Source organism: Protopterus annectens, chromosome 9.part0, assembly GCF_019279795.1.
Source record: "Protopterus annectens isolate FY-2018-M chromosome 9.part0, PAN1.0, whole genome shotgun sequence".
NCBI lineage: Eukaryota > Metazoa > Chordata > Ceratodontiformes > Protopteridae > Protopterus > Protopterus annectens.
The window spans coordinates 1157092154-1157111834 of record NC_056743.1 but is presented as its reverse complement, the minus strand read 5'-3'; the positions used below and the strand labels follow the sequence as shown (position 1 = coordinate 1157111834).

Sequence of the window (19681 nt, the reverse complement as noted above, 5' to 3'; positions counted from 1 at the left end):
CTGTTTTCCTTGACTTGCCACAGAGGATTATGAGTAGGTCACTGATAGTAACCATATTGTTATGTGTTAAAAACAAGAATGCCAAGAAATGCACCTTGACAGTGAAGCTGTTGAGGTGAGTCTTGGCATCTGTGCTGAGAATACATAACATTTAGCATCAGCGACCCGCTCATAATTCTTTCTAGTGCATGAAGACATGGAGATTTATCTGCTTCGTGTACTGCTAGATGAAGTAAAAATGAAAAAGAGCCAGCTTTCAAAGCCATAATCACTTAGCAATTGCAACTTAGTCCTTAACATTTACACTCACCTACAATGCCTGTCAACTGTCCAGATTTTCGCAGAATGTCCAGATTTTTGCCTCATATGTTAGATCTGTGCCTCATATAGTCCGTGGTTTTCAGACGAATTACTAAGGACTAAAGACACAAAATAATGACATACATTTAGGTTTCAGACTTCATATCCTTCAGAAAATCAGGTAAATACAACCTGTTATTCTAGTAACTTTCTAAGTTTGGAACAGGAAGTCAGGGACGTTACCAATGGATAGCAGGCAGAAACAAATGTTTTATTCTGCTGCTGCAATTTGTACCAACAGATTTTACCGTTTACCCAAAGACCAGACCTTAACAACTTTAACAGAGGGTGCTTAACATTTGTTGAGATTGGGTCTTGCTCCACTCTAGTGTTTAACTGATTTGTCTTTTGCAGAATATCAGCCCGTAATCAGTATGCTCATGTACTACCAAAGCATTCACTGTCTGTCACCAAAATCTACTCATGGATCTTTCATGCCTCACCTCTCCCACTCAGCTCAGTCAAGGTTCCATAGCTATCTCACAAACAAACAGCAGATGTTAAAACGGCTGAAAAAAGACCTTTCATCCTTTCTCTCTGTTTCCAGTGGACTGCCATTGAGTTCACTACTTGGCCCCCTCTTATTCATTGTCTTCATAAATAAACTTCATTCAGAAGCACACAACCATAATACAATATGCAGATAATGCCACCCTTCTCTACTCAGCCCCCTCCATCTCAGGACATAATGACCTCTCCAAGGAGTTCTTCTTTGAAAAAAAAAAAAAACATTGCATCAACCTACTTACTAGCATCTCTTCTTTATGCCTTTCCATTCTGACTAACCTTCATAACACCCCAAAATGAAACAAGACAGCTGTTACAATAAAATGGCTAGATTGACACAAATCTAGATCGAAAAAGTCACCACTGCATAGCCTTAAAACAATTATACTAGCTAGACCTCTGACAACTATTGCTCATAACATAATATATATATAAACCAGACAGTTATTCAGCATTAGAAAATGACATAAACTGTTATCCCCTGGTCAAAGAACTATGATCTCAAAATAAATCACTTTTACTCTCCACCAAATCTAGCAGCACTGCTGGTGGTTCCCTGTCATACCTCTCAACCACTCAGCTTAGGAAACCTGAACAAAGCCAGAAATAATGTTGGGGGCAAATACCCCAAAACAGCCTTTAAAGTGATATGAAAAGGACAAAGTTACTGCCACTTCCCCCAAAAAAAGCATAAATATTCAGATTTATTCACACAAATGCACCTTAAAGGTGGAATTTAAACCAACTAAGTGAAAAAGACAAATTGCTTTCATCCACAGCATAGCTGGCCAACCTTTTCCCAAAAAAAAACGTAAGTTTCCAATTTATTAACACAAATATTCACTTACCAGCCTCAATGGCAGAATTTAAGCTGAACAAATGAAAGGGCAAGTTATCACAGCCCAGCTAGCTATCCCCCACCCCACCAAAACAAAAAGAGGGCAGAAGAGTACAATGAAAAAAACAAAAGAACATAAATACCCAATTTCAAAATATTTAAACAAATACACATGCGCGCACACACACACACGCCAAACTTTACACATGCCTAGCCACCATCCCCCTCCCTTCTCCAAAAATAATAAAGAAAATCTAGTTATATTCACATTTAAAAAAAATGCTTACCTTCAATCCAGTAGTCCACAATGCTCTGGCTGATTCACTTGCTGTGATTAATCCAGTTAGCTGGGTTCAAGTAAACAAAAAAATTTTTTTCACTGCAACACTCTCTACTGCATTGTACTACTGTACAACTAGAATGCTGCTGTTAATTTTAAAAGTAACCACAGTTCTCTTTGGTCCTGTCTGTAGTTCCTCCCAAGTTTCCTCCAGTCCTGTACCATGTTTTCACACTTGGATGCATGGACATATGGGCACACTTAAGAAGAAGAAACAAAGCATTTACTTCAGAGCTGGATTATGGTCAAATGGGGCCCTAGGCAGGGTAATGGATTGTGCCCTCCATACACATATACACAGCACCCCATGCAGCCATTACAGCATCCCATTGCTTAGCTATTTCTCCCCACTTATGATAAACACTGTTTAAACCACTCAGTGTCCATACTATTTTCTTCTTTACTTCTACAATGATTACAGATATTTGGATTTAATTGAAAACTTATTTCAAATTTTATAGCACAAACACTGATAGACCTGTTCTATCTCGCTGTTCATTCTTATAGAGGGGTTTGGAGCCGATCCTCGGCTCCGAGTCGGCCTACTACAAACCTCAAGGTCTTCAGACAGCTCAAGGCCAAGTCCTTATCCCATGATGCACCTAGAGTTACCTCAGATCTAGTTTGCCACTGCAATAGGTCGGTGGTTTCCTCGCACAGCTCGGGCAAGTATAGCTTTTTTTCTAAAAAACTTTTCTAAATTTGATATTACTTATAATTGTTACTGATAGTTATTCATAGTTATAACTTTGATAGCTTAGTTTTAGATAAATCTTCTCCTTTTGGCCTTCATTTTTTATAGGCCTTTAATATCCCTTTGCTTCTTTGGTGTGCCTTTATAAATAGTAGCATAGTTTTATATATATATATATATATATATATATATATATATATATATATATATATATATATATATATATATTGTAGTTTAAATAAGATTCTTTAATCTTTAGACATAGTGTGTGCGAGTGCTTTTAGATAATTAGATAATTATAGTCACATTTATTCTTATACAGCCCATTTGTTGTTTAGGGCTAATTACTACAGTTTAAGTTTGCTAATGTTGTGTGTGTGTGTGTGTGTGTGTGTGTGTGTGTGTGTGTGTGTGTGTGTGTGTGTGTATTCCTTTTTGAGACTACAGTCTGTTATTGTACAGTAGAATTTTTGGTACTGTAGATTTCAATATGGCTGACCAGGAGAAAGATAAGCATCCTAAGTCTGGCTTTAAAAAGTGTCCAAAATGTGGACAAAAGATGTCTGTGACAGTCACGTAAATTACGTCTATTGCCATGGGGCCTTGCATTTGCAGGAAAGCTGCTCCATTTGCCATTCTTTTTCTTCTAGAGTTTTACATGAGAGAAAAAGAAAACTCATTGACAGAGGACTTTTAAAATCTTCATTTAAGGAAGCTTTGAGTGACTAGGATAAATCTAGCCAGTCTCCCAAGTCTTCATAGTCTTCTCAGGCTTCTTCTATTGATGTGACAAAATCTAAAAAAAGTCGATGTCAGCTCCACAGCCTTCAGAGCTGAGCATCTTGTCTTTTTGGAGCCAGTCCCCAGTCCTGGAAGTCTCTGAAGTATTAAAGTCTCCCATCCTTCAGTCGGTACCACCCTCCATGCACTCATCTCGGTCCTTGATCAGCCTATCCAATTTGGATGTGGATCGTGTGGTGCAGAAGTTGCTACAGGCACCAGCATTTGCTAGATTTTTTATCGGCTCTGACCCAAGTGGTTTCGGAACCGAAGACTGTTTTGCCATCGACTTCTTTTCCTCCTCCGAGCCATAACAGTCCTTCAGAGCTGGAGGAGTTGGACCTGATGATTGTTGAGCCTTCAGAGCTGACGCCTGCTCCAGTGCCATTGGTTCCATGAACTCAGACTTCCTCAGCACCTATCGAAGAGTCTAGGAGCCGACACTGTCCGGTCGGGGTCCAGGGAGGATAGTCGGACTGACCTGTCAGTTCTGACTTTGCCTCTCGGGGCCTTGGCTCGCATGAGTTTGGCTCCTACCTCTGGTTTGGAGCCCACTGTTCTGGTGCTGAGAGGATCAGTTTCTCATCGGAGCAGAGGTGCCTTTGAAGCCATGAGGAGAATGATGTCTCCCAAGACATCTACAACTTCAGGTCCAACTACCTCTTCCCCAAAAGCACCTGTGTCCACTTCTGCCTCACAGATCCCTTTGAAGCGTAGAGACCCTGAACCTCAGGAAGCCCCACTGGGTGGCCCCTGCTCTTCCGAGACCTCACCAGAAGTTCCCACTGATAAGGTTCCCAGGAAGAGAATTTGCAAGAGGAAGCACCTAGACTCTCCACAGGAGTCTGTCACATCTGATACTGACTTAGATGAATCAGAAGGGTCCCCACGGTCCCCCTCTGAAGATATCTCATTTGCAGAGATATTAGAAATCCTGAAGCAGAGGGGTGGCTGGAAGTTCAGCAACCCTACTGAAGATGAGTCAGTTCTCCTGAAGGCTTTCGGGTCTCAACCCTCCACCTCTTGGGTGTCTCCACCCTTCGATGAGCTCATGAAGCTGGTCTCTTGAAGGGCGTGGGAGTCTCCGGACACCAAGGAGCCTGTCCCTAGGAGGCCCAATAAATTTATTTCTGCCCCTCAAGATAAGTCCTTTCTCACCAAGGGAGTGCCAGTTGATGCCATAGTGGTGGTGGCAGCCACCAAAAAGGGATGTCAGAAACTTCTTCCTCTATCCATCCTCCAAACAGAGACTCTAGGATCATGGAAAGATATTGGAAGTGCATGTACAGTTCAGCGACTTTTGCCATGCATTCACTGAACCAACTCACACATTTTACAAGACTGCAAAGAGACCTCCTAAAAGAGCTTGGAGATACTCTTCAGGGTACGGTAGCTGCAGGAGCTTCAGACAAAGTTTCCTCCCAGCTTGCTACCCTCAATTCCATAGTGAACTCGTCAATGCATCTTATTTCATATGCAGCTGATGGAATGAGTAGGGCAGCGGGAAAAGGAATTGCTCTCAGGAGGCAATCCTGGATGTGCTTGTGTTCTTTCACGGAGCCCTTTAAGTCATCCTTTGTCAACACCCCTTTTGATGGCTCGTCCCTTTTTGGGCCCAAAGTTAAGGAAACTTTGACCAGGTGTGAGAAGGAAGGAAAGACTCTGTCTGCCATTGGAGTCTGTTTTTCCACCCCTACTAGACCCTACTCCAAGGGTCAAAAGGGAAAAAAGATGTGGTTCCGAAAAGCCCAAGGAGCCTTTCTGGACACGTGGTGAACCCCCTCCAGGGGCAGAGGAGGGGGCAATAATGGAAGACACCACCCTCATGGCAGAGGGGGTCCACAAAACCAGGGCAACAGAGACCAGTTCTTTGGGAAGCCTTACCTGCACTCCTGAAAGGAGGCCCGATTGTCCTGCTCTGGAGGCAGTTGGGGGTCACTTATCTTTGTAGCCAGACGTCTGGCTCAAAATAACAAATAATAACTGAGTACAAAGTATAGTTTCCAGAGGATATTTCATATCCTTTGTCACTCCCCCTCCATTGACAACAAAAATCCTGGATGTTCCACCCAGTTACAGGAAACAAGCAACAGTAGCGGTCCAAACGTTGCTAAGAAAAAGAGTCATCCAACCAGTCCCAGCAGACCAGACAGGATCCAGAATTTACTCAAGATTCTTTTTAGTTCCCAAAAAGACAGGGAATTGGCAACCTATTTTGAACCTCAGCAGACTAAACAGATATGTCAAGAAAGAGAAGTTCCGGATGGTCATGCTTCAGTCGATACTTCCCTTCTTAGGGAAAGACAACTGGATGTGCTCCATAGATCTACAGGATGCGTACTACCATATAAAAATGGCCAGACCATCCAGGGATCATCTGCGCTTCTGGTTGGTTGCTAATCATAACCAGTTTCGAGTCCTGCCCTTTGGTCTCACTACATCCCCCAGAGTGTTCACCAAATGTATGGGAGTGGTCATGGCTCACCTGAGGCATCTAGGATTCCAGGTGTTTCTGTACTTAGACAATTGGTTCCTTACAGCCACCATCAGGCATCAGCTAATACAAGCCAAGGACACCACTCTTACTCTTTGCAATCATCTGGGCATTACCATACATTCAGAAAAATCTGCCTTGTCGCATCACAACATATCGTTTTTATCGGAGCAGAATTGGACACCACCACCACCACCACTTTAAAACTTCCAACAGAAGGAGTTTTACTACTTCGTCAGCAAGTCCAGAACATCATATCCTGAAGAACTAAAGTTGTTAGGCATGATAGCAGCTGCGATAATAGCGATATTGTTGGGTCACATGCACATGCGGATTCTACAGTGGCTGCTATTCACTCAATGGTCTTATCAAGAGCTCCCAATGTCTCATCGCATAATTGTAACAAACACATGCAAAAAGGATCTTCGGTGGTGGTTGACCTCTCTTCAAGTAACGATAAGTTGTCCTTTATCCTACCCTCACCAGCGGCTACAGTGACCACGGATGCTTCCCTGATAGGGTGGGGGGGGGGGCATTTTCAGGGAAGAACAGCCCAAGACACATGGAGCGAACAAGAGACACATCTGCATATCAATGTCCTGGAGATGAGAGCGGCACTTTTGGCATTGCAGTACTTTCAGGACTCTCTTCCTCTGGGGACAATTGCGATTCATATGAACAAGATGTCAGTGGTCTGGTACTTGAACAAACAAGGAGGAACTAGGTTCTATCCCCTTTGTCACAAGGCCCTAAGAGTATGGCAGTGGGCTGCATCCACCCAGCACTTTCTGACAGCAATGCACATCCTGGGGAAATCCAATGTGATTGCAGACAAACTGAGCAGAGCAATTTTGTTGCCTCATGAGTGGTCCTTCAAAAAAGAGATAGCGGAGAGAATATTCCACAGATGGGGCCAGCCTTGCTGCGACCTTTTTGCTTCCCACATGAACACAAAATGCAGAAGCTACTTTGCCCCGATTCCTCCTCCGGGGGATTCGCATACACAATTGGCCTCCAGGTCTCCTCTATGCATTCCCACCAATTCCCTTGATACCCAAATTATTACAGAAAGCAAAAGCCCTGGGAAGGACCATCATCCTAATAGCCCCTCATTGGCCTCGTCAGATTTGTTTCCCCTTCCTTTGACTTTACCTGTTAGAAGAGCTTTGGATTATGGACCCAGTTCCAGACCTTCTGACTCATTTGTCAGGGGCTCTTCATCCCTCTCTTCAGTCCCTAAAATTAACAGCTTGGCTGCTCCAGTTCCCAACATAGCCAGGTTCCATAACCTCTCAAACAAAATGCAGCATATTTTAATATCTTCTCATAAATCCTCTACTAGGAAGTTATACCTTAGCAAATGGAGGAGATTTTCTATATGGGCTTCTCAGAATAACACTGATCCCTACCAAGCTCCCATTTCCTCCATATTAGAATTTTTGACTCTGCTTTTCAACAAAGGAGCTGCGGCAGCTACAGTTAGGGTACATCTTGCTGCCATGTCTAATTTTCATCTTGGCTTTGAAGGATTGAACATAATGTCACACAAGCTATCCAACGCCTTTCTCAAAGGTACCTACCATCTTAGGCCACCAGTGAAATCCCCTTATACCCCATGGAATCTACATTTTATGCTTTCATGCATTATCCTCCCACCTTTTGAGCCAGTTTCCTCGTGATTTGAAATTTTTGTCTTGAAAGACTGTCTTTTTGGTAGCCATCACATCTGCCTGTAGAGTATCAGAGCTACAGGCCTTGTGCATAAAGCCTCCATATTTGATTTTTCATACTGACAGAGTATCCCTGCGAACAAATCCTTCATTTTTACCTAAAGTTTGTACTGAAGGTAACCTTAACCAAATCATAGATTTGCCATTTTTTTCCCCAAACACACCAACAACTTAGAGTATATGCTGCATGAGCTTTATGTTCATAGACAGCTCAGATTTTACCTGGATAGAACCAGAGCGTTCAGAAAATCAGAACAACTTTTTGTTTCCTTTTCAGATTCTAGGAAAGGTATGCCAGTGGCAAAAACAACACTATCTAAATGGTTATCTGATTGCATCACCTTCACTTATTCAGCTGCCAATTTACCTTTACAACACAAAATTAAGGCTCATTCTACCAGAGCAGTGTCCACATCCTCTGCTTTTTCTGCTAGGCTTCCTATAGACAACATTTGTGCAGCAGCCACTTTGTCAAGACCTCATACCTTTATCACTTATTACAAAGTTGATAAGGCCTCCAGAGACAGGGCCTCCTTTGGTTCTACTGTCCTGAAAAGCATACTCGCATGAGCCACTCGAGAAAGATGGTGCTTGGGACGCTACACATCTGTAAGAATGAACGGCAAGATAGAACAACTTCACATAAAGAAGTTATGGACTCACCATAACGTTCCATGTGAGTTGTTCATCTTACCTTCATTCTTACTTCCCACCTTCCTACCTCCTCCAAGGTTTTTCGAGGACTGAGATACTAGTTTTATCATGGTTGCTCAGTCCTTCTAAAGGTTTTTCCTAAAGAGTGATAGAATGGCACATGGTATTGTTAGACGCAGCAAAGAAGATCTGAGGTAACTCTAGGTGCATCATGGGATAGGGACTTGGCCTCGAGCTGTCTGAAGACCTTGAGCGTTGTAGTATGCCGACTCAGCTTTGAACCCATCTGTAAGAATGAAGGCGAGATGAACAACTCACATGGAACATTATGGTGAGTGCATAACTTCTTTTTCATTGAAATGGCACTGAAACCCACATTCAAAGAAAATGCATCTGGCCAATGGCAGATACAGTTTATCTTTGAACTGTTTTCAAACCATAGGCCCCTTGCACTCATTTTCAGGACCATGTATGCATGCATGTGTTCTTTGATTCACCTTCCTGAGTGTATTCATTTATATTCCTTGCATGATACAGCTCTGCTGTGTTTTAAATTTGTAGTTTTGAACATTTTGCCAGTAAGCAATTAAAACATATGACCCAAAAATGACAAAACATCATTACAGTCATCTGAATAATTCCACATTAAACAGATCTGTTACTAATGAAGAGGTTGCAAAAAAAAAAAAACTTTATATTTCAGTGTTTCATCTACAAGTTCAGTGTCTGCTGCCGTTGAAGAATAAATTGCCTATATTAAATTTAAAAAAAATGTTATGCAGGTAATATTGCAATAGGGAATGGATGGCAAACCAACAACAGGTTCATAGCTACTAGGCATCTCGGCCAAAGGAGGACACTCTCAGAACTGCAGCACCCCCTCCCCCTTAAAGAACAACACAGTGTCAGCAATCCATCTACATGCTGTGGGAGTAGAACCCGCAGCCTTCTGCATCAAAAGCAAACATGCTACCCATTATACTGTGATCATTTGCTAAGCAAAACAGATGCACATTGAAGACAGACTTAGCATGAGCAGCAGTAAATGTCTCTTCCCTTGAAGGTCATAATGCCCTGTAAATGCACTGAAGCTTACTATTTCTTGCAAATGCTCTTAAACTCATTTCCTTGAAAATGCATCAAAACTCATTTTTTACTAGTTTAGTAGTTGATGTAGAGGATTCAGACTCATGTTTCCTGTAACCAAGTTAGAAGGTTTGAGTGTGAGGAAATTTACTAACCTACATAGCTGTCAGCTGTTCAGACAGATTTTTGCAGAAAGTTCAGATTTTGCCTCACATTTTTTGGTGTGGTCCTCATAAAATTTGTGGTTTCTTGGTAAACCACTGAGGACTGAAGTTTCTAAATAATGGCATACATTTGAGTTTCCGACTTCATATTGTTCAGAAAATGCGTGCTAACACAAATCCTGTTATTTTAGCAACTATTCAAGTTTAAAAGAGCAATATGTAAAATCTGTCTCTATTTTTAAACTTTGTCCAGATTTGAGAGGTGTACACATACACATACATACACACACACACGTGTTGTATTTAAATTCTGCTTGGAGCAGCAGAACACTGAAAAGGAGTATGGAAAAAAGTACGTGGGTGTGTGGACACATGCAGGAACACACAGACAGATTAAAGGATCTAGCTCTGGTTTTATTTTCACATTTAAATTGTGAAAAGCTTTTAAAAGGCAAGGCTGCACCCACTTAGTGTTTGCACCAGGGATGGACTGCACCCTCCGGCCCCACATAAGCACTCTTCTTTATCTTTCTCATTTAACCATATTTATCCACAGTACTATCTCTTTATTTATCTACAGTACTACCTCTCTTTCCACCTCACCTTGATATTTAATGTCAAAAGAAAGTACCCAGTTTTACTAGTCACAAATATCTACCACTGTATTGTGATGCAACTTACTGTTATCCAATGTATGTCAATGTAGGTTTATCACAATATTGCAGGATTTGAATTATCTTTGTATACTTTATTGAAAGTTTTTGTTTAATCCTGTGTTTCTGTATGGCAGCTGTTATCCTATGCGAGTTTTATTCTTTGTATTAATGTATGACAGTGTATAATTTTTGTATAGAGCTTTTCTCCATGAGCATCCACTGAAAAGTTTTTTTTTTATGTCCAGTCAAACTTTCCCAGTCGGCAAATAGAAAAACATACATTGCTGTTTGACGTCCTCATTCAAGTTACACTTCCTAATAGTTACATCCATGCCAAATCAGTTGAATCACAATCTATTAAGGAGTGCTTTTGCATCAAACCTACACCTGTATTTACATTGTATTGATTGATACTCAGTCTCATAGGTAAGCTTCCTACATATTGTCAGTATCAGTGTCTTTGTAACTTTTTGATGACTTATTCATTCTCAGAAATTAAATTCACTATATGCAGGCCTGTCAGCCAAGCTTTGTTATTCCTGTATTTGCAATTTATTTCTTTTTGCTCACGTCTTGTGTTTATTTCTATGTTTATGTTTGTGATTACAGTTTATTTGAGTTTTCTTTTTCTGTGTTCCCTCTCTAACCTGGCTGTGTACAGTAAGGCTAATACATAAACAGCAGAATAATTTGCTTATTTAAAAAGTACAGTACAGGACCACAGGAATACTTTTTATACCATCTACATATTTACAGGCTTTGTTCTTCCTTCAGCTGACTATCCTTTCCTTTCTACCCTGCAGAAATATACCTGGGCCTGGGTTGATGGAACGTCTTTCTCGTACGCCAACTGGAACCCTGGTGAACCCAACAATTCAGGAAGTGAGGACTGTATTCAAATGAACTGGGGGAGTAAGTACAGAAAGATATGTTTTCTTACTGTATTAATACTTTGCATACATGTGTCAAGTAAAAGGCGGCAGCTGGCTGCATTAACTCAGCAGTGTAGTTCTGTACTGAGTCCTTGACATGTAATGATAGACACTGTCAATGCTGATTCTTCACTGGATGTGGAAGACAGACACATTCAAAGTCTCTCTGATTGATGAATGTTTGGCTGAGATGTGGCAAATGCCAAAAGAATATCTAGAGTAAGAAAGAGCTACTATCTCTGACCCTAGCTTGGATGAAAATCTTGGGTTACTACAGTGAGGTCAGAGGTTTGACCAGCTCAAGAACTGCATTGCTGTTTGTTGTAGAGAGTGGAGATTTTGTTGGTTGTCTGATTCACATGTGGGTGGTGTGGTCACAACACAGGTACATGTGGTGTGTGAGAAATGACTGCATAATTTATGTTTCATTCATTACCAAGTCACAGTAATTGTGGTAAGGGAAATGACAAACTTACATTTCTGTCTTTAAAAATCAGTACCTGTAACTATAAATTATGGTCAATACCTGTGCCTTCTAGTCCGCATAATTATTTCTGAGCTGAGGGAATGCTGTGGGAGGAGGCATTTGAAGACATAGTTTAGAAAAAGCAGGTACAAGCATTAGGGACAAGGAACATGTTTTACCAGACAATGGCCACAGTGGTGAAAATCATCACATCACGAGGAGAAAAAGATCAAAAAGTCAAGTCTGCCTAACGAGACATGTTATTGGATACATGTACTAGGAAATAATGTAATACGCACAATGCTTAATCCTCGCAGTTGGTCTACATTATAACTATAATGAAAGTGTTTAGAGCAGGGTAGCCATGGTGGTGCAGTGGTTAGCGTTGCTGGCTCACAGCAAGAGGTTCTGCGGTTTGATCCATTGCTGGGGTGCCTTCTGTGTGGAGTCGGCATGTCTTCCCTGTGGTCACGTGGGTTTCCTCTGGGTGCTCCAGTTTCCTCCCACATCCCAAAGACATGCTGTAGGTGGATTTGATACTCTAAACTGGCCCTAGGCATGAGTGTGTGTGCGCCTTCCGTGGAAGGTTGAGTGCCAGGCTGGCAACTCAACATCGTACAAACTTCACTGCTAATCATGAGTGGACAGGTGATCCGCTGTGGTGACCCCTAACTGGAAAAAGCCAGAAGAAGAAAGTGTTTAGGGCAGCTGTTCCCTTGACCGTTGAGCTAACCATTTATACTGTGTTCAACACCGAAGTCACACAGTAAATTATTCTCTGCAATAGTAATATCCAGCACCACTGATCATGCTATTCAGAGTTTTAAAGTAAATTTAAAGAAAAGAAGAATAATAGTTCAGTAATAATTTGAAATGTTGGGACCTGCAAGTGTGAGTTCTGAAACACAGACTGATTGGCCGAAAAAACAGACTTGCACATACTAAGTCTGAGATACTTATTTTTTTGGAATATTCGCTTTTCTCTGAGGTATGGCAATCATATATATATGTGTGTGTGTGTATATACATATCTATATATATATATATATATATATATATATATATATTTATATATACATTCACACACACACACACATATATATATATATATATATATATATATATATATATATATATATATATATATAGTTCCCCTTCAGAAGGTCAAAAGGTTGAAATCTCAAAACGCATATGGCCAAAGCCATATGCTCGAATTTCAGAAGCTCAACCTTCTGAAAGGGAAAGAAAACAAAACAAGAAAACACAAAACAGTGTTTCTGCAGGGGGGAAAGCCCCCCACACCCGACACTACTTATTTATTCTAACTCCGAGATCGCACTACAGCGCAGAAAGGGACCATATGCATTTCAAGATTTCAGCCGTTCGACCTTATGAAGGGGAACTCTCTATATATACATATATATATATATATATATATATATATATATATATATATATATATGTATGTATGTATGTGTGTGTATAAGTTCAGGGGGTGTGGGGGTGCAGAGGTGCTTGCACCCCTGCCAAAAAGTAGTTTAAAGAAGAGCAATGTTTGAAATTAGCAGTTCTTCTGGATTTTCTAGTTTTTTTCAGTCTGTCAGCAGTCATTATTATGAGTGCTGACATTTCAGTATGGAGGCTAAAGTTCCCATTTCAGTTTGGATTTATAATTTCTGCATATTTTGAAAACTGATAATATTCTTGAATTGGCTTTCTTCCAATTTATTGCTGGTCATAAATCCTTAGTAAGTGACTGGTCTTGCATTTGCTAGTGCTTGAACACCATCGGAGACCTCTTGCAGCCTGATGCATCACTGACCGGTACCCAAAGATCTTAATGTATTCCAACTCATTCATAGGTCATAGTCAGTTTTAATACAGCAGATGGCATGTAGTTAGGAGGCTGAGTGAAACGTTACTGAGCTACTGCAGGTCCATCTGTCCTTTGCAGATATGGATAGATTTATCTGATCCCTTCCTTTGGGAATCAAACTTGGATGTATACGACTCCTTAAGACATTTTTTTAGAAGTATGGCCAGAATGATACTGCCTCCCAACTCTGATATCAGATGCCAAAAATTCTTGTAGTCCCAGTTAGACAAAACATGCTTGCACTGTACGTACAGTCTGCTATTTTACAGTACACAGTAGTTATTAAAATTACATTTTTTGCACATAGCTTCATTTGTGACTGTCTGCATACACACTAGTGAGATGTTAGTAGCTGAAAGATCATTCAGTTTGGTTTAGCAAGTAGATAGAACAAGGCAGTAAATGGAAAATGATGGCCATTCCCTGGGTTTATTAATCACTTTATATGTAGATAGAGGGCAAACAAAAACAATTAGATGGTGTTTATGGACATACTTATTTCAATTCTTTTTTAGAAATCTCTACTGTATGTAGCTAATGTATTTTTACAGGATGCTTGTGATTTTACGTTTCTTTAAGGAGTGGGTAGCCCTATTGTCTTATCAGCAGGGCAAGAAAATACGAAGACCAACTTTAATGAAAACAAAAAAAATGTACAAAAATAGACAAATGTATAAATGTAGAGCATCAAACAGATAATTAAGTGAAATGCACAGACGCAGTTTCAAAAATAGACAAATGTATAAATGTAGAGCATCAAACAGATAATTAAGTGAAATGCACAGACGCAGTTTCTTTTACGTACTGTCTTTTTTTTCTCCCTGTTTAGACCCTGGAGGTTGGAATGACAAAAAGTGCAGAGAGGTATACCCCTTCATCTGTCGCTATTAACCCTTTAAGAACAGTGGCACTGGCAAGATCAACTGATTCCTGATCAGCAATTGTACGCAGGAAGATGACTGTTGTATTATTGGAAGTTTTGTATAAAATGTAGTCTTGCAAAAACAAATAAATGAACCCATTTGAAAATCACATCTTCTGGTGCAGAAAAATATTACTTCATGACATAATAGCAAATACAATATATTAAAGAGAAAGAAAACCAAAAGTTCCATTCAGTTTTCTTGACTCTTTGAAGGTTGTTGACAACATGTATTAAGCCTAGCCATTGTGCATGAGACAACTCAACTTTTACACCATGCAGGAATGTCCTTGGGTGAAATGATGTATTAGGTGAATGGCTTCATGGTGCTCCCCCACCATGCACATTTCCTCATTATCCCCCCATTCTTTTATCCCTCACACCATCCATGTTGATGTTTTTCTTCCTTTTCTCATATTTTGTCTAACTTGTCAGTTTTGTACTGTATCCTTTCAACAGAACATTACTGACCAAAACTGCAGTATGATAAATGCGGAGGAAGAAAAACTGAATTAAGCAGTCAGGCAGGGAACAAAATGGGCGGGTGGTGCAGCATTTGCCCAGTCATAATGCTGCAACCATGGGGTTCTAAATGCCTTGCGGTGCATTTTACAGCCTTTTAAATAACCTTTTCATCTAATGAGCAAAAGTCACAAATATGGAAGGAAATTCAGCCTTAATCACCGTTTGCTTTTTTATGCATCCTATTAACGTATTAACTCATGCACATTAACTCTCTGATAATGCACTGTATTAACTGTGGAGGAAAAATTAAGCCTGGGATCTGAGGGCTACAGAAACCATGAAGGTTGTAGATGCTCTGAGAAGATTTTTCCAACTTTTTGATCCATAATGGCCTGAACAGAAATAGTAAGTAAGGAAAGAAATTGAGCTTTATTTTTTCTTTCAGGAAGGAAAAATCTGCAAGCAAAGCTTAACATTCAAAGCAAACAAAGTAGCACTAGACTGAGAAGATACATTGCAAGGATGGAATGGTGCCTGCCCCTGTACCCCTCAAAAATATCCCTATGTTAGATTAGGAATGAAAGTGAATGCACAAATGTCCATAGTCATCTAGTTCAAGTGGCTGCTGTAATAGATTCATCTGTTCATGGAAATTTACTAGGTTATTGATCTGTGAAGATCTTAAGAAGCATATCCTTACATATCCATGGTAGATTTTAGCTCTTATATTTCCATGCAAATAAACCAACATTTAATGGTTGCCCCTATCCATAAAGGACATGGATGCTAAACCTGGAACAAATTTGTGTTTTCTCATCCATTCATTCAAATTTCATTTGAATAGAATAAAAGAAGTACTTTGCTTTATGTGGAATGGAAGACAGTTCCCTAGAAAAGATATTATCTGTGATACATTCCTATCCCGCCAACATGTTCTATTTATGTTGCAGAAGAGATTGAAATCCCTTGAGTGGGTGTTCATGCAACCACTGGACTTGCTAATATGTAATAGGTCTGACAGGATAGGTCTGGCAAGGCTCTATACGCATGCCTCCTCACTCATACCCTTAAAAGAAATATACCATCTGTGTACCCCTTTAATGTCAGACTTGAACAAATCTGAAAAAAAAACAATAAATAAAAACACAGTAAAATATTTCAAGCTGTTGCTCTCAGGCATCTCCAAAAGACAGACACCTGTATATGCATCTGATGTTTGATTGTGAAGAAAGTGAGAAAACAATGATCACAGTATTGTATTCTGATCTGTTGCTCCTAAACAGTATACTGCCCCTGGACAAGCTGTAGTGAGCTTCTGTGAGGTACATAAGGAAAGTTAAATAAATAATGATAACACTGTTCCCAGACCCACACAAGCTATAGTGATTGTCTGTGCATACCTCTGAGTTTTGAGTGTGAGAAAAATGTAAAATAAATATTGACTGCATCATTCATACCATCCCATATGTACTACAGTGACCCGCTGTGCACACATCAGAGCAAGGCTGGTCTTAGATTAGGTGGAGTTTAAGTCAACACTAAGTTTATGTCAAAATCCAGTTACAGAGCTTGTGTTGTAAACTCTGAGGCTCATGATGTTCTGTGATACATTTTATCTCTTTTTTTTAACGACAAAATGTATCTGCCCACAAATTAATGCTATGTGATTCTGCGGGTCTATCTTAGTACATCGACAATTCACAATACCGAAAACGGATTCACCGACACCATAATATCGAAAGTCACGTTACCGACGCCAGAAGATCGACAAGGCAGAAGACCGACGGAGGAAGACACCGACGCTGAGAAGCTGCGCTGGGGAAAGGATATGTAAGTATGCGGTAGTGACGGACGATAGGGTGCGAGTAAGGTAAGTGTGCGATGCTGGTGTTTAGTAGGGGTAGGGGTGGGATAAGTGAGTTAGGGTTAAGGCGCGGTTAGGTGAGTGTGCGAGTAAGGTAAGTGTGCGATGTTGGTGTTTTGTAGGGGTAGGGGTGGGATAAGTGAGTTAGGGTTAGGGCGCGGGTTAGGTGAGTGTGCAGTAAGGTAAGTGTGCGATGTTGGTGTTTTGTAGGGGTAGGGGTGGGATAAGTGAGTTAGGGTTAGGGCGCGGGTTGGGTGAGTGTGCGATAGTGACGGACCTTAGGGTAAGGGTTTGGGTTAGGGTTGTAGATAGTTGTGTATGTATGGGTTAGTGTTTGTTTGTAAGGATTTTGGTGTGCTTGTGTTGTGTGTGTGGGTGTTGGATAGGGGATGTGTTTTGTTTGTTGGTATGATGTGTCGGGTGTATGCGATGTCGTGTTTGTGAACTGTCGATCTTCTGGCGTCGGTTAAATGACTTTCGATGTTTTGGTGTCGGTTAATTCGTTTTCGGTATTTTGAAATGTCGATGTACTAAGATAGACCCGATTCTGCATATAAATATCAGTGATATTATTTTTACAAACGCAACACACACACACACACACACACACACACACACACACACACACACACACACACACACACACACACACTAAAGATAAGTAAATCACAAACCAACGCATGATTGCTTCATACAAGCTCTGGATTGTCCTATCTGCAGTCTGTGTGAATGTATAGCTGACTAGGCCCCTTGGGATGACTAGAGTTTGCCTGTCTAAAACCTATCCCTTTCTAACAACAGACAGTGAAAATTAGATGTAAAGCAACAAATTATAAATCAAAGTAAATCTTCCTGTGTACAAGCTATTTTTTTTTCTTCCAACAAACAGTGAAAAACAGAGGTAAAAAATAAAATCAAAATCTTCTCTACCAGACAACTGAACAGTCAATCACAAACCAACACAGGATTGTTTCAGATCAGTTCTGAATATTGACACTGCCCCTGACAAGGCAGGACTATCGCAAGATGCACAAGCATACATGAATACCAGGTATATTGGATCAATGCCAGTACACCTTCTTCATGTCTTTGGGATGTTGGAGGAATGCATATGGATAAGCCCACACTAAGATGGGGTTGGGCATGCAGACACTCCATGAAAGAAGTCCCAGCCAAGAGCACAACCAGACCCATGTGATGTGAGAAGACAATACTACTCACTACAGCTTTTTGAGAGTGAACAGTTGCTTTCACACACATCTTGCACCTGCCAATCAATGGTAGCCACTTATCTTGTACAGTTCTGAAGTTAGTGATGGAAAGTGAAAAGAAAATCTTGGCCAACTTGTTACTTTTAAATACACAGCAAACCTCCAAAACACACACACACACACACACACACACACACACACACACACACACACACACACACACACACACACACACACACACACACACAAGTCATTAAAAGCTTTCAGTAAATGGGAGAAAGCAAGATGGCTGCTGTCCTGTAGGGAGTGCTGAAACACAGTGGAGCATTCTACCTTAATTGTTTATACAAATACAAGTGAAATAAAGTACTTTCTACAACTAAAAATACACTGATTAGTCAACTAACAACTTGAGGTACGTACCTGAGGGAAGAAAAATCTCTAAATCTCTTATAAAAAGACAAGATTGCTGCAGATTAGTACTGGGATCCTTACCACATGTGATCTCAGTGCAGATAATATCCAGGCCGGTGTGATTCTAAAATACAATACAGAAGAAGATCTACTAAAATACATCAAAGTAGAACAATCAAAATGCCACATGAACTAGAATCTACGGAAAGCCAGACTACCAAATCAAAATTCTCATCAATAAATTCACCTGAAAAGGATACAACATCCAAAAGAGCCAGAACTAATAAATCTATGGAATCCAATAAGAATGCAATCCCAAATAAAAACAAAACAGAAAACTCTAACTTAGAAGATCTTAAAATGGCATTACAACCCATTCATGAGGCGATACAAAATCTGTCAACTCAAATAAATGCAATTGGTTCATCTACAGACAAAATACTCACAAGGATGGACAACATTGAATCTAAAATCATGGACCAAGAAATTAAAATAGAAAGCATTCAAAACGCGGCAGAAACCAACAAAAATTCTATTCAGGATCTCCAAGCAAAAATTCTGGATCTTGAAGCCAGATCTAGACGCAACAATATAGTCATAAGGGGCATCCCTGAAAACATTGAGCAAAACAAGTTGATGGACACATTAACAGCAATATTCTCGCTATTCCTAGGAAGCGATCTAGAAGCTAACCAAATTACTATTGAAAGAGCGCACAGAGCTCTGAGATCATCCCCAGTGTTAAATTACCCAAGAATCATTTATGCTAAGATTCTTAACTTCTATCATGTCAATAAACTGTTATCCGCCACCAAAACCAAAAAAATCTGTGGAGTGGAATGGGTTGAGAATAAGCATTACACAAGATCTGCCATACCAAATCAAACTAGAAGGACAAAAACTTGCCCCTTACTGTGCATTTCTCATAAACAAACAAATCAAATTTCAAATGAAATATCCCAATACTCTCATTTTCACAACTCAGGATCACAAATATTCAATGAACAGCAAGGAAGAAGCAGCATCGGTGTTTCTTAAACTATTTAAAATCAATCCAGAAAAAACTATACATAAGGCTTTATAAATGCTCGCTATATTATAGCAGACACACGGCAGACATAAAGAGATGTATTCCAGTTGTTACAGTTACCCGGACTTGGTCACTCATACCTGCATTCCTTTCGTCTTCTCCCGGGGCCGGGCGTAGACACTGAATCCTGGGCCTGAT

At 40.3% G+C, this 19681-nt stretch overlaps 1 protein-coding gene across 1 annotated transcript in view; it reads left to right on the top strand.

Moving 5' to 3' along the window:
- The window catches only part of LOC122810934 (lectin-like), a 30379-nt gene extending 15790 nt beyond the window's left edge, over positions 1–14589 (top strand). Inside the window, exons 4-5 of the mRNA XM_044082465.1 lie at positions 11107–11215; positions 14407–14589. Of these exons, the coding sequence (XP_043938400.1) occupies positions 11107–11215; positions 14407–14468 (171 nt within the window). The 3' untranslated portion in view covers positions 14469–14589. The remainder of the gene's footprint in view (positions 1–11106; positions 11216–14406) is intronic.
- Positions 14590–19681: the final 5092 nt, after the last annotated feature.